This window comes from Orbicella franksi, chromosome 5 (assembly GCF_964199315.1).
Source record: "Orbicella franksi chromosome 5, jaOrbFran1.1, whole genome shotgun sequence".
Classification (NCBI taxonomy): Eukaryota; Metazoa; Cnidaria; class Anthozoa; order Scleractinia; family Merulinidae; genus Orbicella; species Orbicella franksi.
Window position 1 is genome coordinate 124927 of NC_138149.1, and position 12269 is coordinate 137195.

The window sequence follows — 12269 nt, forward strand, 5'->3', positions numbered from 1 at the left end:
CTACTCTTTCAGTCTTAATGTTAAGTGGGGCTATATTTCGAGCCATAAGCTCGAAAGTGAGCGTTCAAAAGGTTTTGCTGTGTCCGTTTAACTGCAAACTAAGGCCATCGGAAGTTAGTTTAGCTTCCCCGGGAATTATAAATATTCGTCAACTTCCGGGAAATTGAGCCGAAGTTGGTTAAAATTACTATGCGCGTAAGGCGCTCTTGGCTACTCTTTCAGTCTTAAAGTGAAGTAGGGCTATATTTCTGCCGAGAAGCTCGAAAGTGAGCGTTCAAAAAAATGTGCTGTGTCCATTTCACTGAAAACCAAGGCCATCAGCAGTTAGTTTAGAGTCTCCGGGACTTGAATATATCCCCGAAGTTGCGGGAAATCGAACGAAAGTTGGCGAAAATCACGATGCGCGTAAGACGGTCTCGGCTACTCTTTCAGTCTTGGGATTGGGCCGAGCATGGGTAGAGTATAGACGTGTTTTTGCTAGCTCCGCTCAAAATTCGTATATGGAGGCCTCTACATGGCAGAAAAAGGAGAAAAGTTCAGACGAAAAACTCATGTAGAGAGAACTGGGCCAACTTGGAGAAGTGTATCCAACTCGTCGGAAGAAGAATCCCTTTCACCGTTGGAGAAGAAAGCCAAAGTCAAGTTGGACATGTCTGACACGGTGCAATCGAGCGAAGAAGACGAAACCGCCGCTGCCGTGGAGTTGGCTAATTCTGTAATGCCGAAGCTAGACCTTGTTCTGCAGAAGTTAGACAACATGGAAAAGAAATTGGACATCCTTGAGGGTTTTGTGAAAGTGGTCGATGGAAAGGTTAACAAGTTACAGGATAAAGCTGAGCAGTTTGAAAGCTTCAGCAGGGACGCCACAACAAAACTGAAGGTGTTAGATGAAGGAATGTCGTTCGCAAATACAGAGATAGAAAATTTAAAGAAGAAAGTAAAGCTTCTGGAACAAACTATCCAAGAAAATACAGTAAACACCGAAAACAAATTCAAGGGAAAGATCGAGGCCTTAAGAAACGAGAAGTTGTATATGGAGGTGTATCAAAGACGGGAAAACCTTCGCTTCTACGGCATTGCTGAATCTTTCCACCTCTCAGAAGAAAATGTCAAAGAGGTGTTAATTGGCTTTATACAGAAGGAACTTAACATCAGCGAGGCGGATTCTTTTGAGTATCAACGAGTACACCGCATTGGCAAGCGCGACCCATCGCAAGAAAAACCAAGACCAATAATTGCACGTTTTTTGCGATACTCCGACAGAGAGCGAGTCATGTCAAGTGCAAGAAAGCTGAAAGGAACTGGTTTCGGAATATCGCCAGACCTTCCGAAAGAAATTGTGGACCGCAGAAAGGAATTAATGCCTAAGTTCAAAAAAGCAAAAGAAGACGGAAAATCGGCGTTCTTCAAAAGATCAGAGCCGGACAAACTTTTTATTGAGGGTATACGAATCTTCTAATTTCTTTGGAACATAAACTCTCTATCTAGGTATTCATAACATGTAAGCCTCATTCACACTTGTTCTTAAAAATGGAGCTGCATGCGTGTCATCTAGTTAGCGCAATGCGTGCAAGACCTATTCCATTAGTAGCGCAATTAACAGCTTTTATCGCTGGCTACTGTTTTACATACATGTTCAATTGTAGTTGTAGGTGTTATAAATGTTTTTCTTTTGTTTCTTTTTCCTTTTCAATATTAATTAGTTTTACCTTTTTCTTGTTCAAGAGACATGCAAATTTTTTCATTAGCTCATCTACTAAAGATTACTATCTCATTCTCTGCAACTGCTCGCCTTTCCACTTAAATATGTCCTTAAAAAGTTACAAAACTTAATTTAAATTTTGGTATCCTATCCTTAAATGTTCGCGGGATAAGATCTTTTGATAAACGAAAAGCACTTTTTCATTGGTGTATGAAGGATAAAGCTGATATAATTTTTCTACAAGAGACCTACAGCACATCCGAGGTGGAAAACACCTGGAAATCCCAGTGGAGAGGAGACTTGTTTTTTTGTCATGGTTCTGAACACAGCAGAGGTGTCTTAACACTAGTCAAAGAAGGGCTTGACTGTAAATTTGAGGTATGTAAACAAGATAATCTAGGTCGGTATATCATTCTAAAAGGTCTTGTTCAAGGTCAATCTTTTTTATTTTTGAATATCTATGCGCCAAATAAGACCAACGAACAATGCATCTTTTACGACGAAATACAGAACGAATTCGACAAATTGGAAATTGACACTGATTGCAAAATAATAATAGGTGGTGACTTTAATGTTATCCGCGACCCAGATTTGGATGGATCGGGAGGATCTCCAAAATTGAAAGAATCGTCCAAAAAGATAGAAAATCTATGTTTTTCTCTTGACCTAATAGACATCTGGAGAATCAGAAACCCAAAATTAAAACGTTTCTCCTGGAGACAGAAAACTCCAATGATTCAACGGCGGTTAGATTATTGGTTGATATCAAATAATATACAGGAAGAGGTTGATAAGGTCGATATTATCCCTGCTATTAGATCTGACCATTCCGCCATTACGTTGTACATTAATGGTATAGAGAACTCAACCTATGGACCGTCTTTTTGGAAATTCAATGCAAGTTTGTCAGAAGATAAAGAATATGTAGACCTAATTAGAAACAAAATCGGTGAATGGGTAGACGAAAGTAGAGAAATCGAAGACCCGCGGGTTACCTGGGATTATTTAAAATATAAAATACGCTATGAAACGATTGGTTATAGTAAGAAGAAAGCAAAAGAGAGAAGGTCAGAGCTGGTAAATTTGGAAATTAGACTAAAAGAGTGTCAGCGAAAATGTGACGAACACCCAAGTGCTGAAAATCTCTGCGATTTAGAAGTTCTCAAATCAGAATACGAACGCCATTATGATTATATAACACAAGGAGCAATCATAAGATCTCGGGTGAGTTGGTATGAAGAGGGCGAAAAGAATAGCAAGTATTTTTTAAATTTAGAAAGTGCTAAAAAGAAAAAGACATGTATACGGAAATTATCCGTGGATAATGATTCATATATAACAGACCCAAAAGAAATAATGAAAGAGATTCATGATTTCTATGAAAAACTCTATGATAGAGACTCGTATAATTTAGGTGAGAATTCAATTGATCGTTTCCTTAATGAAGTGGATACTAAAAAATTGTCTGATGAAGAGAAAATGACTTTAGATAAACAACTTACTAGATCCGAACTGTACGAAGCATTGAAGACATTTCCGAAAAACAAAACACCTGGAAGTGACGGTTTAACTGTGGAATTTTACTTGGCGTTCTGGCACGTGGTTGCAAAGTATCTCGAAAAGTCTCTAAACTTCTCTCACCAACACGGGCAACTATCAACTTCGCAAAAGCAGGCAATGATTACCCTATTGGAGAAAAAAGATAAAGATAGACGATTTATAAAGAACTGGCGACCTATCTCACTGATCAACGTAGATGTTAAAATTGCATCCAAAGCGTTTGCTAGAAGGCTGGAGCCAATCCTGCCAGAACTTATTCACCATAATCAAAATGGTTTTATCAAAGGAAGGTCTACATTTGATGCAGTTAGAACAATCGATGATTTACTTGAATTGGCAAAACTCACAAATACAACAGGTATTCTAATGGCAATTGACTTTGAAAAGGCATTTGATTCTCTGGACCATACATATCTATTTAAAGTATTGGAAAAATTCAATTTTGGACCGTATTTTTTACAATGGGTAAAAACATTTTATACAAACATATCCAGCTGTATCTTAAATAACGGCTTTACTACAGATCTTTTCTGTATCCATCGTGGTGTACGACAAGGTGACCCTCTATCACCGTTATTATTCATCTTAGCTTTGGAAGTTCTCGCATGTCAAATCAGGCAGGATAAAACCATACAAGGAATAATGGTCAAAAACGTGGAGATCAAACTCACGCTTTTTGCAGATGACATGACTTGTTTTCTAAAAGACATAAATGCATATTCGCGACTTTGTACAACTTTAAAGGTTTTTTCATTGCATTCTGGTCTCCGAATTAACGACGATAAAACAGAAGTTTTTGGTATCGGCCCACATAAATTAGTACAAAATGACTTTACTCACAAAGTGCGAAAATCAATCAAGATATTAGGTACCGTTTTTGACTATCACAAACCATCACGAGACAAAGCAAACTTCGACTCAATATTCAAATCTATTAAAAAAACGCTGAGTATGTGGAAGTGGAGGGGTCTTACCCTGATTGGTAAGATTCAAATAGTTAAGACCTTCATTATTCCAAAATTTTTGAGTAAAGTGACTGCAATCTCAATATCAAACGATCTTGTCAAGGAGATAAACAGACTGATTTTCGGTTTCATTTGGAAAGGTAACGATAAAATTAAACGGACCGCGCTTATCAATGATATTGAAAATGGAGGACTAAAAATGCTTGATATTGAATCCATGATATCGGCTCAAAGAGTGATGATCTTAAAAAAGTATCTAGGAGAGAGCAACAGCACTTGGAAAACTATTTTAGATGATTTCTTTTTTGGAAATATAGGTGGAAAACTCATCCTGTTCTGTGATTTTGAAACTAGTAAACTACCGGTTCATCTTCCAATATTCTACAAAGAGTGTCTAGAGGCATTTCGTAATTTAAAGAAATCCAAGGTAGCCACCTATGAGGATGTTGTAGACCAAATTATTTGGAATAATAGGAATATTGTGATACACGGAAAATCTCTTTTTGAAAAACATTTGTTTACTAAAGGAATTGTTAAAATTGGTGACTTGTTATCCGATACGGGTAAATTTCTTGAAAGCCCTAAAGTGTTGGAAGCGAATCTATCTCCAATCCAGTACTTCAAATTAATAGGAATTGTGGATGCCATACCAAAAGAATGGAGATTAATTATCAAAGAATCACATATTCAACATCAGCAACTATATCCTCAACAGCATTTGGATACAGTGTATATTTATATCGACGAAACCAAATCGGATCTGTTAAAAGCCTCTTCAAAACTTTTGTATAAAGGATTTAAAACAAAGAAACAAACTCCTCCAACCGCCAAAAGGAAGTTGAAGGACAAATATCCAGAGGTTATAGAAGACTGGAAAAAAATTTATTCTTTACCATTCACTGTCACACTTGAAACAAAAATTAGAGAGTTCCAATATAAATTATTAAACGATATAATTTTCACAAATGAGAGGTTATTCCGTTTTAAAATGATTGAATCACCAATGTGCACCTTTTGTTTGAAAGAGGTCGAGTCCCTCGAACATTTGCTTTTTTATTGTGATACAACAAAAGACTTCTGGCGGGCTTTTTCTTCTTGGCTTTCAAACCAGAATGTATCTTTGGACACTTTGACATTTGAAAATATATTGTTTGGAGTGTTCAACAACAACGAAGACTTTATTATCCTGAATCACTTGATACTGCTAGGAAAGTTTTTTATTTATAAATGTAAATTAAATAAAATTAAACCAACATTAACAATATTTTTAGCAAAGACAAAAACCGTTTATTACATAAAAAAAAAATAGCTACCAAAAATAACCAACTTTATAAACATTACAAAAAGTGGGAAAAACTAATGCCATCTCTTAATAATAGTTGAGCTTAATTTGTAATTTCTCCTTCTCAGCATGTCACTAACTTACTTTCTTTTTTTTTCTTTTTTTTGTTTTTGTTTTTTTTTGTTTTTTTGTTTTGTTTTTTTTTCTGTATTTGGGTAGCTGCACTATTGTAAACAACGCATTGTATATTCTTTAGGTATAATTAGGCTACGATTAGTAATTATAATTTGTTGTATGTAATCTATTGTAGTTATGACGTATTGTAAGTATTGTAACTAGTGTTATGTCTTGTGTTGTATTGTATGTATTATAACCCAAAATGTTGAAAAAAAATAAAAATTACAAAAAAAAAAAAACTCTTTCAGTCTTAAAGTAAAGTGGGGCTATATTTCGGCCCAGAAGCTCGAAAGTGAACCTTTAAAAAGTTACGCTTTGTGCATTTAACTGCAAACCAAGGCCATCAAGAGTTAGTTTAAAAACCCCCGGACTGGAAAATATCCCCCAAGTTCCGGGAAATCGAGCTGAACTGGGTCAAAATCACGATGCTCGTAAGGAGGTCTCGGCTACTATTTCAGTCTTAAAGTGAAGTACGGTTGTATTTCGGCCAAGAAGCTCGAAACTGAGCGTTCAAAAAGTTTTCCTGCGTCCATTTCACATCAAACCAAGGCCATCAGGAGTTAGTTTAGAGTCCCTGGGACTTGAAAATATCGCCAAAATTCTAGAAACTGGAGACTATATTGCTCAAAATCACGATGCGCGTAAGGCGGTCTCGCCTACTCTTTCAGTCTTAAAGTGAAGTGGGGCTATATTTCATCCCAGAAGCTCGAAAATAAGCGTTCAAAAAGTGTTACCTTGTTCATTTCACTGCAAACCAAGGCCATCAGCAGTTAGTTTAGACTGCTCGGGACTGGAAAATATCGCCCAAGTTCGGGGAAATCGAGCCGAATTTTGTCAAAATAACGATGCGCGTAAGGTGGTCTCGGCTACTCTTTGATTCTTAAAGTGAACTGGGGCTATATTTCGGCCGAGAAGCTAGAAAGTGAAAGTTCAAAAAGTTTTGCTGTGTTCATTTCACTGCAAACCAAGGCCATCAGGAGTTATTTAAGACTCCTCGGGACTGGAAAATATCGGCCAAGTTCGAGGAAATCGAGCCGAATTTTGTCAAAATCACGATGCGCGTAAGGCGGTCTAGGCTACTCTTTGATTCTTAAAGTGAACTGGGGCTATATTTCGGCCGAGAAGCTAGAAAGTGAAAGTTCAAAAAGTTTTGCTGTGTTCATTTCACTGCAAACCAAGGCCATCAGGAGTTATTTTAGACTCCTCGGGACTGGAAAATATCGGCCAAGTTCGAGGAAATCGAGCCGAATTTTGTCAAAATCACGATGCGCGTAAGGCGGTCTCGGCTACTCTTTGATTCTTAAAGTGAACTGGGGCTATATTTCGGCCGAGAAGCTAGAAAGTGAAAGTTCAAAAAGTTTTGCTGTGTTCATTTCACTGCAAACCAAGGCCATCAGGAGTTATTTTAGACTCCTCGGGACTGGAAAATATCGGCCAAGTTCGGGGAAATCAAGCCCAATTTTGTGAAAATTACGATGCGCGTAAGGCGGTCTCGGCTACTCTTTGATTCTTAAAGTGAACTGGGGCTATATTTCGGCATAGAAGCTCGAAAGTGAAGGTTCAAAAAGTTTTGCTGTGTCCATTTCACCGCAAACCAAGCCACATCAGCAGATTGTTTACAGTGCCCGGGACATCAAAATATCCCCCAAGTCCCGGGAAATCCAGCCGAAGTTTCTGAAAATCACGATGCGCGTAAAGCAGTCTCGGCTATTCTTTTAGTCTTAAAGTGACGTGGCTGTATATTTCAGCCCAGAAGCTCGAAAGTGAGCGTTCAAAAAGTTTTGCTCTCTCAATTTAACTCAAAAACCAAGGCCATCATGATGTAGTTTAGAGTCCACGGGACTAAAAAATATCCCTTAAGTTCTGGCAACTCAAGCCGAAGTTGGTCAAAATCACGATGCGTCTAAGGCGGTCTCGGCTACTATTTCAGTCTTAAAGTGAAGTGGGGCTATATTTCGGCCAAGAATTTCGAAAGTAAGCGTTCAAAAAAATTTGCTGTGTCCATTTCACTGCAGACCAAGGCCATCAGGGGTTAGTTTAGAGTCCTTGCAACTTGAATATATCCCCGAAGTTTCGGGAAATCCAGCCGAAGTTGGTCAAAATCACGATGCGCGTAGGACGGTCTCGGCTACTCTTTCAGTCTTAAACTGAAGTGAGGCTATATTTCGGCTCAGAAGCTCGAAGGGGAGCGTTGAAAAAGTTTTGCTCTCTCCATTTCAATGCAGACCAAGGCAATCAGGAGTTACTTTAGAGTCCCCGGTACCGGAAAATATTCCCCATTTCCTGGGAAATCGAGCCAAAGTTGGTCAAAATCACGATGGGCGTAAGGCGGTCTTGGCTATTCTTTCATTCTTAAAGTGAACTCGGGCTATATTTCGGCCGAGAAGCTCGAAAGTGAAAGTTCAAAAAGTTTTGCTGTGTCCATTTCACCGCGAACCAAGCCACATCAGGAGATAGTTTACAGTCTCCGGGACATCAAAATATCCCCTGAGTTCCGGGAAATCGAGCCGAAGTTTATGAAAATCACGATGCGCGTAAAGCAGTCTCGGCTACTCGTTTAGTCTTAAAGTGACGCGGCTGTATATTTTGGCCCAGAAGCTCGAAAGTGAGCGTTCAAAAAGTTATGCTGTGCCCATTTCACAGCAAAGCAAGGCCCTCAGGAAGTAGTTTACAGTTCCCGGAACTGGAAAATATCCTCCAAGTTCCGCGAAATCGAGACGAAGTGGGTCAAAATAACGATTCACGTAAGGCGGTCTCGGCTACTCATTCAGTCTGAAAGTGAAGTAGGGCTATATTTCGGTCCAGAAGCTCGAAAGTGAGCGTTCAAAAAGTTTTGCTCTCTCAATTTCACTGAAAACCAAGGCCATCATGAGTTAGTTTAGAGTCCCCGGGAGTGGAAAATATCTTTTAAGTTCTGGCAAATCAAGCCGAAGTTGGTCAAAATCACGATGCGCCTAAGGCGGCCTCGGCTACTGTTTCAGTCTGAAAGTGAAGTGGGGCTCTATTTCGGCCCAGAAGCTCCAAGGTGAGGGCTGCAAAAAATTTGCTGTGTCCATTTCACTGCAAACCAAGGCCATCACGAGTTAGTTTAGAGTCCCCGGGACTGCAATATATTTCCCAAGTTCCGGAAAATCGAGAAGACGTTGGTCAAAATCACGATGCGCGCAAGACGGTCTTGGCTAGTCTTTCAGTCTTAAAGTGAAGTGGGGCTATATTTCGGCCCAGAAGCTCAAAAGTGAGCGTTCAAAAAGTTTTCCTGTAACCATTTCAATGCAAAGGAAGGCCATCAGGGATTACTTAAGAGTCTTCGGGACTGGAAAATATCTCCCCAAGTTCAGGGAAATTTAGCGGAAGTTGGTCAAAATCACGGTGCGCGTTAGGCGGTCTCGCTTACTGTTTCGGTCTTAAAGTGAAGCGAGGCTTTATTCCTGCCCAGGAGCTTGAAAGTGAGCGTTCAAAAAGTTTCCTTGTGTTCATTTGACTGCAAACGAAAGCCATCAGGACTTAGTTTAGAGTCCCCGGGACTGGAAAATAACCCCCAAGGTCCGGGAAATCGAGCCGAAGTTGGTCAAAATCACGATTTGCGTAAGGTAGTGTCGGCTACTCTTTCAGTCTTAGAGTGAAGTGGGGCTATATTTCGGGCGAGAAGCCCGAAAGTGAGCGTTCAAAAAGTTTTGCTGTGTTCTTTGACTGAAAAACAAGGCCATCACGAGTTAGTTTAGCGTCCTTGGGACTGGAAAATATTCCCAAGTTCCGGTAAATCGAGCTGAAATTTGTCAAAATCACGATGCTCCTAAAGCGGTCTCGGCTACCCTTTCAATCTTAAAGTAAAATGGGGCTATATTTCTGTCCAGAAGCTCGAAAGTGAGCGTTCAAAAAGTTTTGCTGTGTGCATTTCACTGCAAAACAAGGCCATCAGGACTTAGTTTATTGTCCAAGGGACTGGAAAATGTTCCCCAAGTTCCGGGAGATCCACCCGAAGTTTGTCAAAATCACAATGCGCGTAAGGTGGTCTCGGTTACTTCTTAAGTCTTAAAGTAAAGTGGGGCTTTACTTCGGCCAGGAAGCTCGAAGGTGAGCGTTCAAAAAGTTTTGCTCTGTCCATTTCACTGCAAACCAAGGCCATGAGGAGTTAGTTTAGAGCTCCTGGGACTGGAAAATATCCCCCAAGTTCCGGAATATCGACCGGAAGTTTGTCAAACTCACGATGCGAGCAAGGCGGTCTCGGCTACTCTTTCAGTCTTAAGTGAAGTGGGGCTATATTTCCGCCCAGAATCTCGAAAGTGTCCGTTCAAAAAATTGTGCTGTGTCCATTTCAATGCAAACCAAGGCCATCAGGAGTTAGTTTAGAGTCCCCGGGACTGGAACATATCCCCCAAGTCGCGGGAATCGGAGCCGAAGTTGATCAAATTCATGATGCGCGTAACGTGGTGTCGGCTACTGTTTCAGTCTTAAAGTCAAGTGTGGCTATATTTCGGCCCACAAGCTAGAAAGTGAGCGGTTAAAAAAGTTTTGCTGTGTCCATTTCACTTTAAAACAAGGCCATCAGGACTTAGTTTAGGGTCCCCGGGACTGGAAAATATTCCCCAACTTCCGGGAAAGCGAGCCGAAATTGATCAAAATCACGATGCGTGAAATGCGGGCTCCGCTACTGTTTCAGTCTTAAAGTAAAGTGGGGCTATATTTCGGCCCACAAGCTCGAAAGTGAGCGTTCAAAAAGTTTTGCTCTGTCCATTTCAATGCAGAGCAAGGCGATCAAGAGTTAGTTTAGAGTCCCCGGGACTGGAAAATATCCCCCAAGTTCCGAGAAATCGATCCGAAAATGGTCAAAATCCCGATGCGCGTAAGGCGATCTCGGCTACTCTTTCAGTCTTAAGGTGAAGTGGGGCTATATTTCGGCCCAGAAGCTCCAAAGTGGGCGTTCAAAAATTTATGCTGTGCGCATTTCAGTGCAAACCAAGGCCATCCGGAGTTAGTTTAGAGTCCCCCGGACTGGAAAATATCCCAAAAGTTGCGTGAAATCGAGCTGAACTTGGTCTAACTCACGATGCGTGTGAGGCGGTCTCGGCTACTATTTCAGTCTGAAAGTGAAGTGGGATTCTATTTCGGCCCAGAAGCTACAAAGAGAGTGTTCAAAAAGCTTTCCTTTGTCCATTTCACTGAAAACCAAGGCCATCAGGAGTTAGTTTAGAGCCCGCGGAAATGGAATATATCCCCTAAGTTCCGGGAAACCGACCCGAAGTTGGTCAAAATCACGAAGCGCGTAAGACGATCTCGGCTACTCTTTCAGTCTTAAAGTGAAGTGGGGCTATATTTCGGCCCAGAAGCTCAAAAGTTAGCATTCAAAAAGTTTTGCTGTATCCATTTCAATGCAAACCAAGGCATATCAGGGGTTACTTAAGAGTCCTAGGGACTGGAAAATATCCCCCCATTTCCAGTAAATCGAGCCGAAGTTGGTCAAAATCACGATGTGCGTAAGGTGGTCTCGGCTACTCTTTCAGTCTTAAAGTAAAGTGGGGCTATATTTCGGCCCAGAAGCTCAAAAGTGAGTGTTTAAAAAGTTTTGCTCTGTCACTTTCAGTACAAAGCAAGGCCATCAGAAGTTAGTTTAGAGTCCCCGGGCCTGGAAAATATCCCCCAAGTCCCGGCAAATCGAGCCCAAGTTGGTCAAAATCACGGTGCGCTTAAGGCGGTGTCGGCTACTCCTTCAGTCTTAAAGTGAAGTGGGGCTCTATTTCGGCCCACAAGCTCAAAGCTCAAAAAAAAATTACTCTGTCTATTTCACTGCAAACCAAGGCTATCAGTAGTTAGTTTAGAGTCCCCGGGAGTGGAATGTTTTTCCCAAGTTCGGGAAAATCGAGAAGACGTTGGTCAAAATCACGATGCGGGTAAGACGCTCTCGGCTACTCTTTCAGTCTTAAAGTGAAGTGGGGCTATATTTCGGCCCAGAAGCTCAAAAGTGAGCGTTCAAAAAGTTTTGCTGTATCCATTTCAATGCAAACCAAGGCCATCAGGGGTTACTTAAGAGTCTTCGAGACTGGAAAATATCCCCCAAGTTCCGGTAAATCGAGCCGAAGTTGGTCAAAATCACGATGTGCATAAGGTGGTCTCGGCTACTCTTTCAGTCTCTAAAGTGAAGTGGGGCTATATTTCGGCCCAGAAGCTCGAAAGTGAGTGTTTAAAACGTTTTGCTCTGTCACTTTCACTGCAAACCAAGGCCATCAGAAGTTAGTTTAGAGTCCCCGGGACTGGAGAATATCCCCCAAGTCCCGGGAAATCGAGCCGAAGTTGATCAAATTCATTATGCACGTAACGTGGTCTCGGCTACTGTGTCAGTCCTAAAGTCAAGTGTGGCTATATTTCGGCCCACAAGCTCGAAAGTGAGCGTTCAAAAAGTTTTCTTGTGTCCATTTGACTTCAAAACAAGGCCATCAGGACTTAGTTTAGCGTCCAAGGGACTGCAAAATATCCCCCAAGTTCCGGGAAATCCATTCGAAGTTCGTCAAAATTACGATGCGCGTAAGGCGGTCTCATCTACTCTTTCAGTCTTAAAGTAAAGTGGGGCTATATTTCTGCCCAGAAG

The 12269-nt window shown here is 40.9% G+C and overlaps 1 protein-coding gene across 1 annotated transcript; it reads left to right on the forward strand.

Moving 5' to 3' along the window:
• The first annotated feature begins 434 nt into the window (after positions 1-434).
• On the forward strand, positions 435-1788 carry LOC145487058 (uncharacterized). The gene has a single exon (XM_081465766.1). The coding sequence runs from the start codon at positions 515-517 to the stop codon at positions 1457-1459; it is 945 nt and encodes a 314-aa protein (XP_081321892.1). The 5' UTR covers positions 435-514; the 3' UTR covers positions 1460-1788.
• Positions 1789-12269: the final 10481 nt, after the last annotated feature.